General features: G+C 41.9%; 1 protein-coding gene across 1 annotated transcript in view; it reads left to right on the forward strand.

Annotated features, from left to right (window-relative positions):
• The window catches only part of Iml1 (GATOR complex protein Iml1), a 49,465-nt gene that overhangs the window by 18,884 nt on the left and 10,690 nt on the right, over positions 1 to 19,891 (forward strand). The window contains exons 12-28 of the mRNA XM_084598323.1: positions 503 to 573; positions 2,056 to 2,125; positions 2,222 to 2,255; positions 2,802 to 2,925; positions 3,698 to 3,903; positions 9,031 to 9,221; positions 11,152 to 11,206; positions 11,305 to 11,448; positions 12,380 to 12,502; positions 14,328 to 14,475; positions 14,915 to 15,005; positions 16,123 to 16,230; positions 16,332 to 16,417; positions 16,708 to 16,885; positions 18,220 to 18,429; positions 18,879 to 19,121; positions 19,699 to 19,766. Coding sequence (XP_084454449.1) covers positions 503 to 573; positions 2,056 to 2,125; positions 2,222 to 2,255; positions 2,802 to 2,925; positions 3,698 to 3,903; positions 9,031 to 9,221; positions 11,152 to 11,206; positions 11,305 to 11,448; positions 12,380 to 12,502; positions 14,328 to 14,475; positions 14,915 to 15,005; positions 16,123 to 16,230; positions 16,332 to 16,417; positions 16,708 to 16,885; positions 18,220 to 18,429; positions 18,879 to 19,121; positions 19,699 to 19,766 — 2,150 coding nt within the window. The remainder of the gene's footprint in view (positions 1 to 502; positions 574 to 2,055; positions 2,126 to 2,221; positions 2,256 to 2,801; positions 2,926 to 3,697; positions 3,904 to 9,030; positions 9,222 to 11,151; positions 11,207 to 11,304; positions 11,449 to 12,379; positions 12,503 to 14,327; positions 14,476 to 14,914; positions 15,006 to 16,122; positions 16,231 to 16,331; positions 16,418 to 16,707; positions 16,886 to 18,219; positions 18,430 to 18,878; positions 19,122 to 19,698; positions 19,767 to 19,891) is intronic.

Genomic DNA, 19,891 nt, shown 5'->3' on the forward strand with positions numbered 1-19,891 from the left:
ATAATAATGAAATAATAATAAATAATAAATAAAAAATAATAAAAATAGGAAAAATAATAGAGGCACAAATCGAGGAATTAGCAATGAAGTGAGAGTTGCCAAGTGCATGTACGCGAACGAGGAGTCACAAGGAGAACACCACGGATGGGAGCTGTTAACGCTATTGTGTCCTACCCTTAAAGGCGTTAACGGTTTTTTTACTTTGTGAGGGTATATGTGCAAGTCTGCACAAAATTGTATGGGAGTGCATTGGTTACTATTATGCTATTTGTATATATTTGTCATCTTCATCCCAGTGGCAGTTATACTGTACAAATTGTTCTAACAGTGGTGGCACATTTTTGAAGCTCAGGATGAAATGAAATTGTAGGTGTATTATCTTGCATTTGAAGTCTATGCTATGACTCACTTCATCATCACAATTTTCTTTTATTTTGTGTGAATTGCTTCTGTTTTGTTTTATTTCCCGCAGTATAATGCACCTCCATATTTTTATCCCCAGTTTCAGTCAAAAAACCCATCAGGCCTGGATATGAAGGATGACTACAACATGCCACACTGGATAAATTTGAGGTACTCCCATTGAATTTTCTTTGTTTGTTTGTTTAAGGCAGCCCAGCTGTCAAGAAGCATTTGACACTTGGGATGTTCTACTGACACTGCAACTGGCAGCCAATTATTATTCGACATGGAAAACGAGATTCAGAGATTCCATTGGCATGTTTGCATTAAATGCTTGCCTTCATTTTCTTTCCAGTAAATCTATTTTATAAGGACATTTAACGAAGTCTTAAATTTTCGAAACTCTTTTGTTTGAAAAGGCATTATTTGGGGAATTTCTCGCTGTGGCTACATTGAAGCATCTTATATCAGCTGTGTTATCAACGATGAAAAATTACAAACCATCTCTTCTCAGACATGTGCTTTCAACACATAGTAAACTTTGGAAGCTACTGATAATAGCCACAGTGGAACTAAAGAAGCGGCTTAAGAAGGTTGGGGCTTGAAGCACGTTCTAGGCAATGGGAACCAAACATTTAAACTAGGTTTTAAGTAGGGGTGTGTGAATACTGAAGTTTTTTAATACTTATCAAATATAAATATGGGGGAAAATGCTTTTGGACATTGTATCGAATACTTTAACAGCGGGAAAACAAACAAAAGGTTAAAAATAGCAAACATTTTTCATCTTGTTTGTTTTGGAATTCACATAGTATTTACAAATAAAATTAAGCTATAATTGTAGAGAAGTGTATACCCTACCGAAAAATCTAGTATAAATATTATATATGATTTTGTATGCCAGATTTTGCACAGCAAGGACCTGAATGAAACTGGGTGGAGCTGTCATATGGGTGTTGAATGCAGTAAATTCTATTTAATTTGGCTTTCAAGGAACCAGAAAGGATGTCTGACTTAATCGAAACCTCAAATTATTAAATGGGCTAGAAAGAACGGCCACAAATAGCTTGCATCACGATAACCTTATCTAAAGAACACCTGCGCGATGGTTGTCTGTTTTCGAGATGAAACCGAAGGGCAAAAAGTCCGAATATCAGCTTATTGAATACGAATATGAATCGAATAACAAACATATTCGATTTGTATTAAAAATTTCCAATATTCGCATACCCCTAGCTTTAAGTTCTTTTCTGGGCTTAGAGCAGTTGGACCTTGCTCAGGTGTTTGTCAGTGCACGATCGAATGGTTGAGGGTGGGCTTCCTTTCTTAGTGCAGGGGTATGTTGTGTTCCATTAAGAAAAGTGTCCCATGGCCCTTTTCTGAGCATGGTGGTTTGAGCACCAAGGTGATATACTAGAAGCACCTAAGAATGTTTTATGCATCTCTTGGGCTTATTGACATTGGTTAGGTGCTTTCTACATCATTTTGATGCCCTTTCACATTTTTCAAGAATTCGTTTTCAACAGATGTATATTTTGTTATGTCATTACTGCCTTGAGCTCACGTTTCAAGCGTTCTGACACTTTATTGAACTGTTATAAGGCTACAGTATTGATCATTGATTAATGTATGTGCTTGCTCCTTTATTTCCAGCTTTTATTCGGCCACACCTGCACAGTTCTACTCCAAGTTTGTGCCTCGCATCAAGCTGCCCACTCCTCAGGTTAGTAAATGAGCTGCTCAGCAGTCTTAATTCATCTTTTTGTTTTTCCTTTGATGATGCAGACTGTGATAAAGCTTTCTTCACATGCTCCTCTAGCCAAAGCCCAGTCACGTGAAAGCACTCGGAACAGGTGCGTATTATGGCCTTGCCATTGTCTCTGTGTTGTGTCAAGCACACAGTGAGGCCTTTGTTTATCCTCATAGTGTTGCATTATTTGTATGTGTTCGTGTAACCTTCTGAGGTTAGTCTGTAGCATTCGCATAATGCAGATTTTGTTCTTTCTTTGCATTGCCTTAATGGCTTCTGTAGTACGTCGTATACAAAAGATGTTGCTTGCTACGCCAAGCAGCCAAACATTAGCTCAAGAAAATTGCATTTTTTAATATCCCGAGTTTCAAATTCTGTGCTTCTTTAGACTCTCTTGCTGATTAAATGACCTTATTGTTGCTACGGCTGTTATGCATACAGCATTAGAGACTTTCTTTTTTTCTTTTTGCAATCAGTATTGTTATCTGAAAGTTCCTTCTGTACATGCCAGTGCCGAAAGCTGTGCTGATTGTTTTGCGTTCAAATTTTACCCGCATTGTTATGCCATGCAACACTTTCAGAATACACCCCAGTACATTTCCTGAATTCCTTGCGTTTTCCTTTTCATTCTTTTTTTATTTATGAACAGGGATGTACGCATGCCGTAGTCAGCCACCCATTCGAGCCTCTGACAGCATTTCAGTTGTGTACGACTATGATGAGTATGATGCCAACATCTTCAAGGGATGTTCTCCAAGTCAAGCTGGCCCAAAGTAAGCTCAACGTAGTAGGTAACATGATGTAAACAAGTAATGCATGCAGAGCTTGTGTGGTTAAATATTCAATAGAGGCTGGTGTGGTCAGGCAGAGATGAAAAAAAATGGGGCAAAGACTGTAGCCAGTGACCAAGCTGTTTTGGAATCATTGGTATTTCAGAGTATCATGCAGCGCAGCTTTTTTGCTCTTGTGAGGCTCCACGCTGATGGCTGCCATACAGGTATGTTGCATGGGAGGTAAACAAATATGAAAAGCAGGTGTGTTCAATTATGTCTAGTTCATGATGTACAAGTTAGTTTGTGTCGGTGGTAATTCGGTAAAAGACAGGATTGTGAACATTTTTCTTTAACTATGATGCTGTATTGTCCCATTCGATGCTGCCTAGATATGTGGCTACATCTCATCTTAGTCCTTTCATTTCTTTCGTCTTCACTTTTGCATCTCGTATTGAGGCTGATGCAGGATTCCGGATTTTATTTTTGTTCATTTGCACTATGTGACGTTGAAGGGACAGCACTGTGCTGTCCCGTCGGTACCTTATTGTCGCTGTCCGTTGTCTTTTCCCACGCTAGATGCAATGTCGCAGTCATTTGAAGGTATCACACGTCTGGAGATACCTATGTGTCTCCATACCCTCTCTTAATGCTCATGAAGGATGCTGGTGCATATTGTTAGTAACTAAGTGTAAACATTGTGTCTATATCCACTGTCACATAGTCTGAGTCTGAACTTGCCTCTCAAGGGCGGCTCTTTTCTTTTTTTTGATAGGATGAGCACACTTCAGAGGGCGAACATGCGTCGTCGTTCACATCTGCCAACGCCTCCGCGACCGCTGAACCAGGATGACGACAGCTCATCGTCGTCTCCAACTTATTCTAGCGGCTCTTCCCATTCCCGATCTGGTGCCATATCGATTCCCAAGCGGAGTACCTCTTCTTATGCCAACCCACCGGTATCAGCACTTGGAAGCGATGGTGTGTATCGCAGTTTTTTATTGTTCTGGTGTTGATAATAAGGTTAAGGACCAGTACAAAGGATGCATGAATATCAGCCCACTGTTGTGGTTTAATCGGTGTGAATTGACGTCTGCTGGGTGCAAGGCCGCAGGTGAAATGCGAAATCTCTTCCATAGTCCTTGCAATGCCAGCACACATTATGGAATCACAGGGGATCGAAATTGATTCAGTGAAGGGTCTCTTTTTTGTGAAAGAGGGAGAGAAAAGAAGCGGGTGGGTTTGGTTTGGTTTATTACGTTATACCTTATGAACCAAACCAAGAAATCTGCTTCTTTCCATTCCCTTTTCTCGACCTTTTGCTCTGTGTACAGTTCGGGTGTCCGCTGAGGTTGAGACAGTTATTGAACTTTTTTTTTTTATCGCGTCATAATTCTTTAGCCTATAGCATCAAATGTTGAATTTTTTTAGCATTTTTGTTTTCTCCGCAGTATGGCATCATGCCTGTAGCCCTCTCAGTACTTGACGTATGTACAGCTGCTCATAATTTGCATCAACACGTGTAAATTAAGGTTTGCAAAGCAACTTCAGCTTGCTGCTTCTTTTCTGCTGTCGGTGGTGAAACTTTTGCTTTGTTTGCTTTTTGGGAATAAACAAACTGCTGTATGTGCACTAGCAGCAGTGCATTGCCTTTAGCTTATGCAGCAAAGTTTTTGTGAATAGGAAACCCCTTGTTGGCAAACAAAGCGATGACTGCTGGTGCCAGGCTTGTTAATTGCACTCAGGAGCAGAGCCAACTACAATTCTAAGCTGTTGTCTCATGTTTAACTAGTTTTTTCTTCCTTCTTTTTTGCCATTGTGTTGCGATATAAACAATCCCTGTGGCTGAGGTGCTGCGACACAAACTTCTCACCATGCGACATGGCAACTGCATGTTCCTTCTCGCACATATTGCACTTGAGTCAGCTTATGTGACCCATGCTCAGCCAGCAACATGATCTGGTGGGAAGTTTATGTTTCATTTTAGTATGTTGCTTTGTTTACGCAGTTTTCATTTTTGTGCAGTAAAATCTATAATTTCGCCTTCAAGGCACCAGGAAAAATGTTCGAACTATCCAAAAGTTCAAATTATTAAATTACCTTAAGAAACTGCCAAGAATCGTTTGCAGCTCAGTAATTTTATCTAACGAACGTTTGGAAAATGACTTCCTTTGTCAAGTGCGCTTTGCTTAGCGCACACTGTCAGGAATGCCGAAGAATTGTTCCAAGATCATATATGCCTCCACAACCCACCTTTTCCGAGTGCAGCACAGTACCAGCATTGGTGTGTCTTCACAAAAGGCCCCATCGTGTTTTGAGGATACTTCACTGTACAGCTGTGGTGTATTGAAAAATTCTCAAAATGTGAGCGCTCAGCATACTAAAAGAGCAGAGGAAGCACATGGGTGCAAGAGAGAGAAATGTGCGTAGGTGTTAGTGACGCCATCCCAAAAGCGCGGCTGTCCGATGCACATGCCGCATGGCAGCGGCAAGGTGGCTAGCATTTAGGAGAAATAAAGCTGAAGTTATGCTGCCAGGTTATATTTCGGCAGTGGGGGAATTTCAACCATTATCGTGTCTGCCATAGCACGCATGCTTCAGATGCATGAGCCCCGCTTTTTCAAGCAATTCGGGTTTTGGAGGTCTGTTTGACCAATAACTGGCTTAGCGAGTCATACCCTGATATGACCTCCCTATTTGAGCTAGCTGGTGCAAGCCTGCTCATTTCCGAATTAGCGGGCATCTGATGCCATAGGCTTACACATGGGTGTGGGCATGAACTGTGCTCTTAGCTCATATTATTATTAATATCTGAATTATTTGCAGTATGAATTTACGAATTAGCACTGTATCATGTATTTGAAGGGATCATAGCATTCGTCATTAATTGTCGCACATTTCCTGAAATGTGAGCACAATTAAATAAGGAAATTGATGGATTACTATTCATCACTGTCATGGCATCGCTTGCATAGTAGTGCTGCATATATTTTTGCTGCTTTCCCGAGAATTTTTCACCTGTTTCTGATTTATTCAAAGTAAAAATATGTAAAGGGGCCAGTTAATGGAATGCGCTACTCCAAGCACACAATACTACACGTATTTACCACTGCGTGATGCTCGGTGAGTGTTTTCACTCACTACTTTTTTTGTCGTCTACCAAAACAATTATGGCTTATGAAGCATAGAGTGTATTGAATGCCAAGGAGTTACATTGTCTCATTTCGTCCGTTTGTGACTGTACGTATTACGCAGTATGTCCCTGACATGGATGAATCATGTCTTATGCCTAAGCAGCTGATTCCATCATAATTTATTTTTGGCAGCACCTTGCATTCCAGAAAAAAAATTCAATGAATGCTGCAAGCCCTGAAAAGCGGCACAATAGTTTACTTTGGAGGCGCGACATTACGCGCACTTGCAATGCAGAGACAAGGCTGCACGAAGAAAAAAAAAAAGGCAAATTCCGCTTCTAAATTGAGCAAATAATCTCTAAAGCGTACCAATTCGGCCAGGCTCTACAATGCACTATTATCCGCTCATGTGTGAGGGTTCTGGCTTTGGATTCGCTCCGATGGTGGTATTTTCATGAACTTTTCACATTATTACTTTTCGCAAATGGGCACATTTTCGGCAGCATCCTGCCACACAAGTCTACCATCGTCATCTTGACGATCGTGACAATTGGACAGCGGCAGCTGCTTTCTTGAGTGAGCTTACCCTCAAACACAACTGCTAGGCAGCTTTCTGAAGAGCCCCTATATGTGGCGCAATGGTGTATGGGACATACAGGACGTGAACTTGTTGACGATTGCTTGGAGCATACTTTAAATTGACTTTAAAGCATGGATTTTTAATTTTTTTTTTTTTTTTTTTTTTGCATGTTAGCGCACCTATATTAATGCGGTAGCGCTAAAGGCAACATTCTTCAGTAATTTGATGTCGACGTTATGATAAAAAAAATTATAGGCATAGCTCTGGCAGGTTGCAGTTGGCAGGTTGCATGGCCAAGTACTAATTCTTTGCAGGTTGTAAGACCTAACAAGACCACATGATCACAAAGTTGGGAGGGGTTGCCAATCCCATTTGCTCTTTTGAAGTGGAACGGTATCAACCTTTCAGGGATCTTGGATGCCGAGTTAGGCACATTACTCATTACAGAAGAGCTTCATATTTATGTCAAGGGGTATGACTGACAGCTGGATAACATGGTAGCTTAGGACTGTATACTAATAAGAATATGTGAGGTATTAGAACTGCAAATTAAGAGATTGGTAATTAAGCGAGCAGAGACTACATGTACGTGAATGAGGAACACTCAAGGAAAGCCGCATGCGGAAGCCTCACTGTCGCGTCATACCCTCAAAGGCGGGGCTCAGGTGTTCCCCATATTGACTGCTTAATGAGCCCGTGCAGTGTAATCCGATTTTTGCAAGTTCTGTATAGCTGCATAAAGGCTTTATTGGATTTCATGCCCATGATTTTGTGCTCACAGAAAGTCCAGCACGGTAACTTAGATTAAAAGAAAAAACTAATAACGGTAGTGACTTTGACATGAAATAATGAGGACAGCATGTCTTATAATTCATCTTCCATTCATAATGTGTGCTGCATAGGCATTATAATGAAGGCTTCGCTTCCATCATCTATTAAAACCAGACATTACACAAAGTATTTTTTCGTTATATCTTATTGCTTGGTTGCCAAGTTTATAACTAAAACCTTCAACAAGGGACGTGGTGTCCTTAATTTTACCTCCTCAATAGTGCCACTCCATTTTCTCTCCTTTTGCCTTCTTCTCTGTCTTTTGTTTTTAAAGAGAGAGCCCTGTATGGCTCATGAGCCGAATTGTTGTCTTCAAAACCTGTCACGAAATTCTCCGCAAGAGGTGGTACTGGAAGGTGGTGTTTTTTTTTTTTTTTTTTTTTTTTTTTTGTAATTTTGTATAAGCTGCTTTTGCCCGCGCAATAATCTGTATTGCAAGTCATTTCCTTATGTTTTCTTGTCACTCACATTCTTGTTTACCTTGATTTGTAGTGCCGACTGTACTTACTCACTCCTGCTTGGACTGCCAAGAGGCAGTTGGCAGTATCAAATAAATAAATAAATAAATAAATAAATAAAATTTGATTGACATCACTGTGATGTAACAGTGTCAATGGTTTTAGAAAGAGAGAGAACGTAGACAGTTCGAATCCAAAAGTGTGTGTTTGTTTGGGGGGGGGGGGGGGGGGGGGGGGTAGCAGGGAACCAGGGTTCTAGTCCTAAGTTAAGATCTGGGGTTTGAACCTCAGGCAACATTTAGGGTTTGTGTCACAAAAGAGGTCATCGGCTTGAGTGCTTGATAAGGTGGAGGTTTCAAGTCCCAGAGTATGTCAAGGGTTTGAGTCCCTTGCTGACATCACCGTTGCTACATGACATCGGCCGTTGTCGAGCCACCGAAGTGGTGAGTGGGACAGTGGCATGCACAATGGATACTCCTGTGCCACGGCTCTTCCCATCGTGATGCCTCTGGCATACCATTCGCTTTTAAGGCACCACTAACGGTCCTCCACCTGGTGCTAAGTTTGATCTTCTTATCAGATTTGTGATGCAACCATTCTTCGTGTAGTGTTCCGGGTGGTGTCGTACCAGTTTCTGCTTGATTGGCATACTTCTGTTAGTCTAGTTAAGCGATAGGTCGATGAAGGACAACTGTAGCTACTAGATACAACTACAGTGGTCTTCGGTTAGATGATTACTGAGAATGGGCTATGGCCCTTGCCGGCTTCATCTGACAATATTGGCCACAGTTGATAATGTCAGTGTGAATGATGATACGCAAAACAGGAGACACAAAAAAAAAAAAAAAAACGAAAAAACAGAATGCTTTGTTGTGCTGGTTTATGTGATAGGTTGCAAATGGCCAGCCACTTGTTGTGGCATATCAGTTAATGTTGTCAAGTGTGAAGTGCAGTTTAAATAGGACCCATTCATTCCTGCCTATTTCTGGACCTTCCGTCTGCTCATAGCTCTTGCTGTTTATTGCGTATGTTTATCGGTTAGTTCGGCATGCAATGTGTGAACCTAATTATTTCATGGATGAAACCAAGATATATGTGTGTGCAGGGGCGGCCATTGCCATTTGTGATGCGGACAAGCCACAGGTGATGGCAGCGAAGGAAAACTCTGAATTTGTGTCATCCCCACCGCACCGAACGGTGGTCGGCAGTGCAGGCCAGGTGCCCGAGGCCTTGCAGGAGAGGCAGAAGACACCGCAACAGCCGCGGGCCCTCATTAACCCGTTTGACCCCTCACAGGTGAGAGGCCTTTGGCAGCAAGCAAGTGCGTTGGGCATCGGCATTTTTAATGCGTTGTGGGCATCAGCGTTTTCAATGCATTGGCGTATAGAGGCCCCGTCTTGTAAAAATGTGTCCCCGTCTGTCTGTCAGATGTCTCGGGTGGAACTAGCAAAGACAGACACAGGACAGGAGAGAAGAGGTACACACACAACAACCTCCTCTGTCTTTTCCTGTGTCTGCCTTTGTTGGTTCCACCTTTGTAAGCATTATGACCCAACTTTCCCAGCAATTTATGCTCTTAAGGGGAGACAAGAGGGTGTGAGGCGATGGGTGGAGGGTGGGAAGGTGGAGAGAGTGAAATTCACCTTTTATTTAAAGGTAGAGGGGAAGAGTGAAGTGTGAGAGGAAAATGAAGGGAATGGTGACAACAGGTGAAAGGCGGAGAGCTTTAGGGTTAGGTGTGTAGGGTTTAACGTCCCAAAGGAACATTGGCTATGAGGAACGCGTTAGCAGAGGGCTCTGGAAATTCGGACCACTGCAGTTCTTAACATTCAGTGACATTGCGCTGTGCATGGTCGCCGCGTGGTTCTCTTCCATTGAAATGCGGCCACAACAGCCGGGATTAAACCCCCTTGTCTGGTTCAGCAGTCTAGCATTGTAACCACTAAGCCATCGTGACAGGATGACGGAGATGTTTAATAAATGTACCTGTCTCACTCATTGGCCTCACAATGAGAACACGTGAACACACATAAGAGAACGCAGTTAAAATATATGCCTAATGCTGACGCATTTCTTCACATCAAACACAATAATCATGTATACTTTTTTAACCATGCCGTTCGGAAACTGCTTCAAAGTCCAGCCATCCATTGTGGCCAGATTCTGGACACCAGCAGACCTACAGCCTAGTCATATGGACACAGACCTGTTCGCAAGTTTTTAATATGGCCAGCTTCTGAAACAGTCAACTCTGAAACTCAGAGAGGGCCTCAGGAGTTCCCAAAATGATTCAGAAGCTGGTAGATTTGCCCACAGAGTCGCCTTTGTATTATCAATGCAGTGTGTGCACATGTCAAGCTTTGCACCAGCCATCTGTGACATGGTTTTTCTGGCACCAAATTTCGAGTAAATGTGAGCAGTTTTTTTTTTGCTTTTTTTATTAACAAAATAACCCAACCCAGTCTTAACCAGCACCAAACCCAGCTTTATCCAACCTGATCCACCTCAACCCCGTGCGTGACCTTTGTTCGAGCCTTATGAGATTTCCACAGAAATTAGTCCTTTACTAAGCAATAGTTAGCTGTGCCAGCTGCTGCACCTAAAACCCCTTGTGCCATAGGACAGCCGTTGTCTTCAAAACCAAAACTATGTTTCGACCAAAGTAGGGTGTCTAGCCAGACCAACGTATGGTGTCATGGATACTGTCCTAAAGCCTCTCTTGGGTGCGTTGGGATTAGTGCCCATTTCTCTCATGTAGGAGGCCTAAGACTGCTTCTGTTGATGCCTTTGTTTCTTTCTACCTAGCACTCCTTTTGTACCATTTGCCAGTATATTGGCAGACATTAGAGTGACCCATATGCAATGTTCATTTGGCTGCATATGCAGCATTAGCTTGTAAGTTGTAAGTTGTCAGACCACCTCTTTTCTGCGTTTCCACAATGTCTCCACAAATGTGCTCTCTTCTCCACTCATGCTATGGAAATGGCCAGTTTATGACACCTTACCTCTCATTGCTTGACAGAAGTCACCCTGGTGCAACAAAATGCCATTGATGATAGGGAGAGTATGAAAGAAACTCAAGAAAAGGTCCTCAAGAAGGCTTTGGGGCATCATAGAACATAAATGCGCATCAGTTTTTCTTAAGTGAAATTTCCACTAAATATGCCAGCCTTTAAAGATTCTGGGCACTGTCTTCTGACTCTCATCAATTCTTTGTTCCCTGCAGGTAACCATAAAGCTGACTTCAAACCGTCGTCGATGGACACATGTTTTCCCACTAGGTACTTCTTCTTGCGCATATTTGTGGCACCACTTGATTATGTTTTGTTTAGTCTGGTGCGGCATAACGTGGTTTGTTCTTGTTGTCATTGCCCCCCAGGTCCAACGGGTATCTTCATGCAACAGCACCACTACCAGGCAGTGCCAAATAGTTCAAGCCGAATGTCAAATCTAAACCAGGAGGCCTCTCCTCTGCAGGAGAAGCCAGTGATGGACATCCAGGACAAGCGGGCTGCCAAAGATGGTGGGTCCTTTCCCATGCCAAATTTTCTGCATTTGCGACACCACCTGCCTTTCCAAGAAATTGCCGCCGGGGTGGCGCAGTGGTTAGGGCACTCGACTACTGTGCCCAAGGACGCAGGATCGAATCCCGGCATCGGCATCCGCCTTTCGATGGAGGCAAAAAGCTAGGCGCCCATGTGCTGTGCGATGTCAGTGCACATTAAAGAACCCCAGGTGGTCGAAATTTCCGGAGTCCTTCACTACGGCGTCTCTCCTAGCCTGAGTCGCTTTGAGACGTTAAACCCCAAAACCAAACCAAACCAATTTCTAAGAAATTGGTAAACACTTAGTACTATTAAAAAATAATGTCTGTATTTTTGTTCCTATTTGGAAGCATATGACTCGATGACAATAAATAGGCAATTTTGCTGTGCCACTATTAAATATGCTTTGCAGGCTGTAAAAGGCTGTAAAAGGTTAGTTCTGTAAACAGGGTGCTTGCCTGTCTGTGAGTGTCATGGATGGCACAGTCTGAGGAATTTTTGAGATTGTTGGTTAGCTTTGTCAGGTGGCACGTTATTAGTGCGACTTATTGTTGCATTCGTGTTGGCATTAGGACGTTGCAGAAGTTTGTACAGGGGTGCTGCCAAACACAAAATGAGGCCAGGATAAAGATATAGCAGCTACATATGTGCTTCAAATTATTGTTTCCTCGGATGCGTGGTTAGAAAAAGCGGAGATCTTGTCCATTGATGGGAAAACCATCGCTGACTAATTTTATTGCATGCCAGTTGTGTGAATGCAAGAGTGAATGAGTATTCTCTGTTTTCTTGGAAAAAGGCAGGCTTTTGCACTTGGTAAAAGAATCCGTAGTCATTTCTCTTTGTGCAGAAAGCAGCGCTTAATTTGCCCTTGTGATAGTAAAACTGTTTTTTGTGTGCCTTGCACTGCAGCCCACCTGAGGTGTAGGGGGGTGTTTGGGTCTGTCGGCAACGAGACGCCCATTGCCAAGAAGGGCCACAGCTGGATGTGGGGCACAACTGGTGAGCAGGAGTGGACCCCGGCCCTAACCACAGGCAAGTATTTTCAGTGACTCCCGCATTGAGATTTGACTCAAATTATGGCAAGTGTGGTGAAAGCATCCGTGTGAAAGCACTGAAGTCTAGTTGCTTTTGAAAAAAGGTATCTATGTGCATCGACGTTCAAGAGGAAAAACTTAGTACTAGAGAAACAGATTTTGAGCTAAGTGTGTAGAGGAACACTACTCATTTGGCATGGTTGCAAAGGTGGAATTTGTTAGGTCAGTTCAGAGATCTTAGTTGGAGATGGTGCACCTGGACTATACTTTCTTAGAAAAGTGGGGAAAGTCTGTATTAATGCATCGTTGCAAAAAAGAAACATGTCTTCTGGGATGCATGTTGTCATATTATCTTATTTCTGCATTTTCATCTCTATTTCTTATGGTGTTATCTCTAAAAAAGTGGGCGGACACATCATTGTGCTCTTATCCCTTGAACTTAATCAGTATATCATATACATAGCATATCAACACAGCATATGTGAAATGCTTAGTGTGTTTCTGTGTAGTATGAGGATGGGATGGAATGAATTTGACAGGCACTCTTATATTATGAGCAGCAGCTTACTGAGAGGCATGCCCGATGTGCAGCTTTCTGATAAAAAATTTCTCATACTGCGGTACCTGTATGCTGTCGGTACTAACCTATGGGAGCCAAAGTGTGGAAACTGATGAAAAAGCATGAACTTGAATGGAGGAGATTGCAGTGAAATGCAGAAAGGAAAATGATGAAGATGACATTGAGAGATAGAAAGAGCAGGACAGGCCTGAGTTAATGTTATCTTTGCTGGAATAAAAAAAAAAAAAAAAAATTTGACATGGGCCAGTTATTATAATGCAAAGAACAGGTTGGGGTAGGGTCCATGCAGGTAGTGGAGCAGATTATAATGGAAAGAAGTAACAGGTGTTGACAGAGAATCAGGCTGGCAAATGATTTTTATTCAGTTTGTATGGGTGGCTGCAGCTTGTGCAAGACAGGGATTATTGGGGATCAACAGGGAAGCCTTCATCCTTCAGGGGATCTAACAGAGCTGAGGATGATGGTATGCAATGATATGTTTCTATTGTAGTGCTCATAAAAGTATAACAAATTTTGACCGCCCATTTTTTTTCTTGTTTGTGCAATGCTAAATTGCCATATCTGCTTCTTTGCACAGTCAATTTTCTCCATCCGAGTGGTGGTTGAGTATGCTTAACAGTCTGCATGTTGTTAACACACAAAACAGTGTATGTGGATGGCATGAAGAAATCGAGATTAGGGGTGGAAAAGAATAAGGCTTTGTATTTACCATCCATGTCAGCAAAGCTTTGTCATCATATAAATCAAGCTTTATCATATAAAGTAAAATCTTTGCCATGTACTACTACGTGTTGCACAAAAAGGTTTCTAGTGGGCAGGAGCTCAGCATTGAACCTCGTTCAGAGTAAAGCTGAGGCACACCCTGCATTCATATACCATCACAGCATGGTGTCCGGTGTAGATTTTGTACCTCATCTGAAGGTAACAGTATTCGGCTCCAATAGGAGTTTAATAATCCATGCAGTGATGCTGTTCACAAATTTATATTCTAGGGCATAGCTTTTCGAGCTTATATTCTGAATGTTGAGGAGGGACCATCATGAATGACAGGCAGTCTGCTGGAAGGGACACCTATTCGTTTAACGTTGGCGAACAGTACAAGCTTGTATTATGCAAGCAGCGATTGTTGCATCGTGATGTTCACTAAAATGGTGGATCGTTGAGCTAGTTGGCCAAACATGATAAAAAGATGGCAGTAGATCATCCTGTGGGAAATGACCTTGGTCACTGTAATGAATTTCAGGTGTGGACTGGAAAAGCCTGGTGATTCCAGCCTGCCTGCCCATCACCACAGATTTCTTTCCAGACCGGCACAGCCTACAGTACGACTATGTCGTGTCTGACTACAGCCTTCTTCCCGAAGAGCACAACTCGGAGATCAACCAAATAAGGCAAGTGTGTGGCACATTGCTTACCGCATTGTGTAAAGTGGGCGAAATGACAGAATAAAAAAAACTAAGTGACTGGTGTTATATCAAGTAAAACTTGTGCTGAGCTTTGCAGAGTAACATGTATAATGGTAGTAGTACTGAGCCCCACATGTGTGGTGCGGGGAACTTATAGCTCGATATGCAGCATGGCTTTCCCGTACAAATACAGAGGGTTTTCGAAGGGATAAGCTGTGTGTTTGATACTGCCAATAATTTGAATTCTCCGGGTTCAGTGCACAATATTTGTGCTCATCTGTGTAATATTTGTTTATGAAGGAAATTTTATAAACATATGCCCCAGTACAGTGGTTTCCTTCTAACTTCCTAAACTCTAGTTTTCAACCGCGTGCCCGGAGATGTAGCGAAAAGTTTCCTCAACGTTTCTTTTTTTTTTTTTTAGGTGTTATCGGGGAGAGGAAGATTATAAGCACCATAAACCACTGACCACACTTCAGGTTTACCAGGAGCTTATCTGCCAGCGCCTGCAGCAGGTACTTTACACATCACTTTGGCAGAGTTAAAGGCCATTTCGGTGTATGAGGTAGCTTTGCCATGCCTACTTAATTTATACAGATATCTATGCGCACCTTGTCAGTATTTGAATAATATGAGGTGCTGGTTTTTATTCCATGATAAATGTTTGATATGCAGGAGTTATATTTTATTTATTAATTTATTTTTTTGTAACGGGTTTAATGTACCATCATTATTGGGAACTGGGAGCAGTTCGTCAATTTAGCTCTTGTGAATGTCTTGCTTGTTCGCACTATTGTCAACATCGATAACCATTTAAACCAGTAGTCATTTGAGTTTTCGGGCACAATTCATACAATGCTGCTATCCAATTTTGTATTGTAGTTTTGAGGTGCTGGCTTTTATAGGCCAGGCAGCACTGAATGGAATAGAAACAGTAGCCTATGTAACAAGACATGTTTCTTGAGAGAAAAAAAAAGAAAGATATTTAAGGATGCTGCACTTTCAGAATTAGCATGCAACCAAGGCTCCAGGGATGTCCTCCCAGTCAGCAGCAATCCTGCTAGCTACAACTCCTAGCGACGCACGATTGATGCATTCTTTGGAGTTAGCTGGCATGTTTCTTTGAGCCAGCCAGAGTAGAACTTGCGAGCCGATCCTCAAAAAGGATTGTGTGGGCTGTGCAAATGTCAAGAGGCTGTAACTGGCCCGTCTTGTCGCCAGATGTTACCTCTATGTTGGTATCGGCTTTGGCCAGCGCAGCTTTTAGTACTATATCGGTCAGGTTGTGCCAAATGCATGCTACTTATTATTTTCTTTTTTTATGAGTTGTTGTGTGATGATTTGAGGATGAAACTCTTGAGCATAATCCACTCTAAGAGTTTCATATCTCTTTCTTTTTTTTTTAAGTTATCATCCTAGATTTGAATAAATACGGTATTTGTCGTCAATAGTTTATAAATCCTTCATATTTAGAGTCGGTGAGGAAACCTGATGGCATTTTTTCTGTTGTATGCATGAAGCCTCGGCTTCAAATAAGAGCATTCCTAGCTGCTTTTGAGCTTAAAAGTAACCAGTCAGGGTGAATCCAGCATCTTTTGCAGATTTGTCACATTGGGTGTTTTAAATGTGCAGGGCTTCCAGATAATAACACTGCCTAAAAGTCCATCGACTGTGAATGGTGCTCAGGGTACATCCAGTCATAGTGTTCTGAGGGGTCCTGCTCCAGCAACGGAAGAAAAGGTGCGTGAAAAGATTCACAGTGCTTTGTTCTGTTCTACTGCCAGCACTGGGGAAATAATTTTATTTTAATTTTTTTCTTTTCTTCTGCTTCTTTCTGCCAGGAGGAGTGCCGGATGAGCATTGGCCGAATCTTCCACACATTGTCGTTGAGCGGACCAGTGATAACTGTCACCCAGTACAGACCTAGGTACAACATTTTAATTTTTCTTTTTTTACTCTTTGTCTGTTTTTCACTATGAAAAGGATGAAGTGCTAACATTTACATTTCTATAAGTTTTTCTTTGGTTTTTAAAGCATAACGTATGACTCTCTACCTTTGATATACGTGTGGCACCATTTTGGTGCACTAAACTATGCTGCCACATGACTCTTTTAGCTCATGCTTTAAACCTTTTGGCTTGCAGGCAGTCTAAATATGTATATTGCTTTGTTGTTGTTTTTTTGTTTTTTTCCCTTCTTCTTCTTCTTCTTCTGCAGGCATGCTTCCCGAGAGGTGCAGCCAATTCAGTACGTGTATAACTTTCAGCCACCAGGCAGCAGCTCGTACGATATTTCCCGTGTGATCTTCTCGAGTGAAAAGCTGGAGACGTTCAACTGGAGCTACCTTGACCATTACATCTGCATCCGTGGCGAGCGAGAGTATGGCCTCAAGGAGGTAAGAAGGGTTGAAACAGGTGGATGTAATGCATAAAGTACTTACAAAAACACAATGGCAAGTTCGTCCTTTCATTGTATGTAGTTAGGTCTATAATAGATTGCCGTTTACACATACACAATGCAAGAAAGAAAACCAGATGGCGACATTGCTAGAGAAAGAATTTAATCAAAATGCAAATGGCTAGCATTTCTTTTTCTGAAATACTGTGCATTAGTAACATTTTGCTGCTGGCTTGCTTTAATAAAACACACTGTTGCATGCCTTGAACTGCATTGCGCTTTCTTCAACTTGGTAAGAAATTGCCCTTCAAGATTGCAGTGCAAAATTGGAAACAAATTTTATTATGTATCCTTTTTTCACAACTTACTTATGAATGATGGCTCTGCTAGTTGAAAAATCTGAAAACAACCCACATCAGAGTTCAGTGGGCACAACATGGCAAAAGACAATTGCTTCCAGCTATAACAAAGTTTGAGCATTCATTTATTGATTATTACTATATAGTACTGTTTGACAAGAACAGATTATCTAGTTTTTTAAAGAGGTTTCCCGTGGATGCATAATATCCGTAGGTTGCTGCCATATTTAATAGAGAAATACCGATAATGTTCACAATTTTGTGCAAAATGTTTGTTCTTTCTCATATTGCTCATTACTGTACATTGTTACATTTTGTCGATGAACAAAATTTGAAATTTTGTCATGCATATTCTTTAATACACGCTGAGCTCACTATTTAATTTTTTTGTGTGTGAAATGGTCAAACCTTATTTAGTTGCATGTATTTTACTTGCAATCTGTCTTATCACAGTTGTGCGCTAAGAACTATGAACTTAACACATGACAATTTCATTGATGCTTAGCTTACCCTTTTTTTTTTTTTTTTCTTCTAAATAAGAACTGACGGTTCTGATTAGTTTGAGACAAAATATAAATACACTGCAGAGAATATGCAGACATTTTCTTTTTTTGCGTTCCATTTGTTGACATTAGAGAACATTCTTATCTTAGCATCCTGGACATGTAGCTTGTAACTGAAATAAAGTGATTTCTTCATTTCCTCGCTAGACAGGCTGGTTAGCTGCATTATTGCTTACTAGAAGCCAACTCAACATCATGGCTAGCGAATCATTTAGGCAAGGATTTCATTTCAGCAAGTAATCTGAGAAATCCTTATAAGAATGTTCAGGTTTTTCTTCCTGGCACTTTGCGATTGCTAGGTGTGAACGTTCACAGTGATCATATTATTGCTTGGGTACAGAATGCTGTAGTGGCCTCTCTGTAGTCATGGCACAGCCTTCCTCTGAGTGCCGGTACATCTTGCTTTGTAGGCGCTAAAGTATTGGCGGCTACGCATGCTGCTGCTACCTGGTTCCCAAACGGCGACACGCAAGATCATTGATGCTAAGGACACCAAGTTCCACTGTGACATCTACCCAGACTTCACAGCAGCTGATGAGGCACTGCAGCGGGAAGCTTTTGTCAAGTTTCTGGAAGTTATGAACAGGATCCGCTGGCCGGCAAACACAAGGCGCTCAAAGGTGGGCAGTAGCCTGTCTTAAACGGACATGTACATTCCGCTGGATCTCACTGTGGTTTTGTGAAATTCTCGCCCCTACTGCTTGTATGTTGCATTAGATATTTGCCTTCAGTACTTGGTTGTGACTTTATAAAGGAAACAGCAGCAAAGTTTCTTAGCTTATGCCTGCATAGGAACAGTGATTGCCTGCTTGTTAAATTTCTCTTTGAACATGCAACGTGTAATATTAGTAACTGATAATTTGCTAACAACGGAAAAGTAATGTCACGCTCCTCTAGCAATGCATGTGGCTCCTTTGTGCAACAGTGTCAGATATGAAGTGGTTAAATTCTGCTGGTTTTCAGATTGTGTCATGCTGCTCACTTAGTACACACTGCAATTATGCCTGCTTCAGGTGATTAGGGAAATTGACAGGGTTGGCATTACTGTTCAACCTCCTTGCAACTGCAGTCTGTTGGAGCTTGGGTTCGTGCCTCGGCAGGCCCCATGCGTTTGAGCATCAGCCACCAGGGGTCACCTCTCACCATATCACCGCAGTCGGGCCCTGTCTCTGCAATAGCAGCTGGTGTCTTCCGTGACCGTGTGTCTAGCAACCGGATCCATGACCGGCCACGGGGCCTTCACCCGGAGCACCTGCGCACTGATGTAATGCCTGTTAGCAAGATGACGCCGGCTACAGACTCTGACTCCAAGGTGAGAGGCACGGTTAGCTGTTTTAAAGTGCAAAGTCTGTAAGAGAACTTGTGCAAGTTTCAAGGAGCGAATGCAACCAAGTGAACTTCGCCATAAATTGAGATTTGCTTGGTGACATAGCCATCAGCATTGCAATAATAGGAGTCTGCAGAGACACACTGGCCGCCCGTTTGTCAGTATCTAGCATGACCTACTGTATATTTGCCCACATACGCTTGCACATTTGATTGATTGATAGAGTGCATGTACAGCTTCATCATTCTATCGGAAAAGCATCCAATGTCTTGAAAGTGTTTTGAATTGGAGTTGAGGGGAGACATATTTTTGCCATAAAATCTCAGATATGCTTTTAAAGGCATAATCGGTCTGCAAGTCATATGAATATTTGTTCTTAATTTGCGTTCTAATTTTGATTAGGCAGTGATGCTCTTTGTAGCCTGCTTATTTGGTCAACTTATTTTATAGATATTCCGAGTTTTTATTTTTCTCTGTTTATCTGTAAACAAAACAAATGAAACTGCAAGCAACGACATAGCTTTGCACCCCTGATGAACCATGCATGCACTGCTGCTTTCAGAAGGATGGATCTAATTCCTCCCTGGAAACTACACCAGAGTCAACAGGTGGAGAGTCAGCCGAGGACAAGTAAGTTTTGTGTACTGGCTTTCTCTCTTCACTCATTTTCTCCTCGTCTTTTAAATGCCTATTGTAGAATGTTATAGGGGATATGTTGGGTTGGCACATCATTAGAGTTTGGCAAAGGCTGAAGG

The sequence above is a fragment of the Amblyomma maculatum genome, chromosome 3 (genome assembly GCF_055883805.1).
Source record: "Amblyomma maculatum isolate TAMU_Amacu chromosome 3, ASM5588380v1, whole genome shotgun sequence".
Taxonomy (NCBI): Eukaryota; Metazoa; Arthropoda; class Arachnida; order Ixodida; family Ixodidae; genus Amblyomma; species Amblyomma maculatum.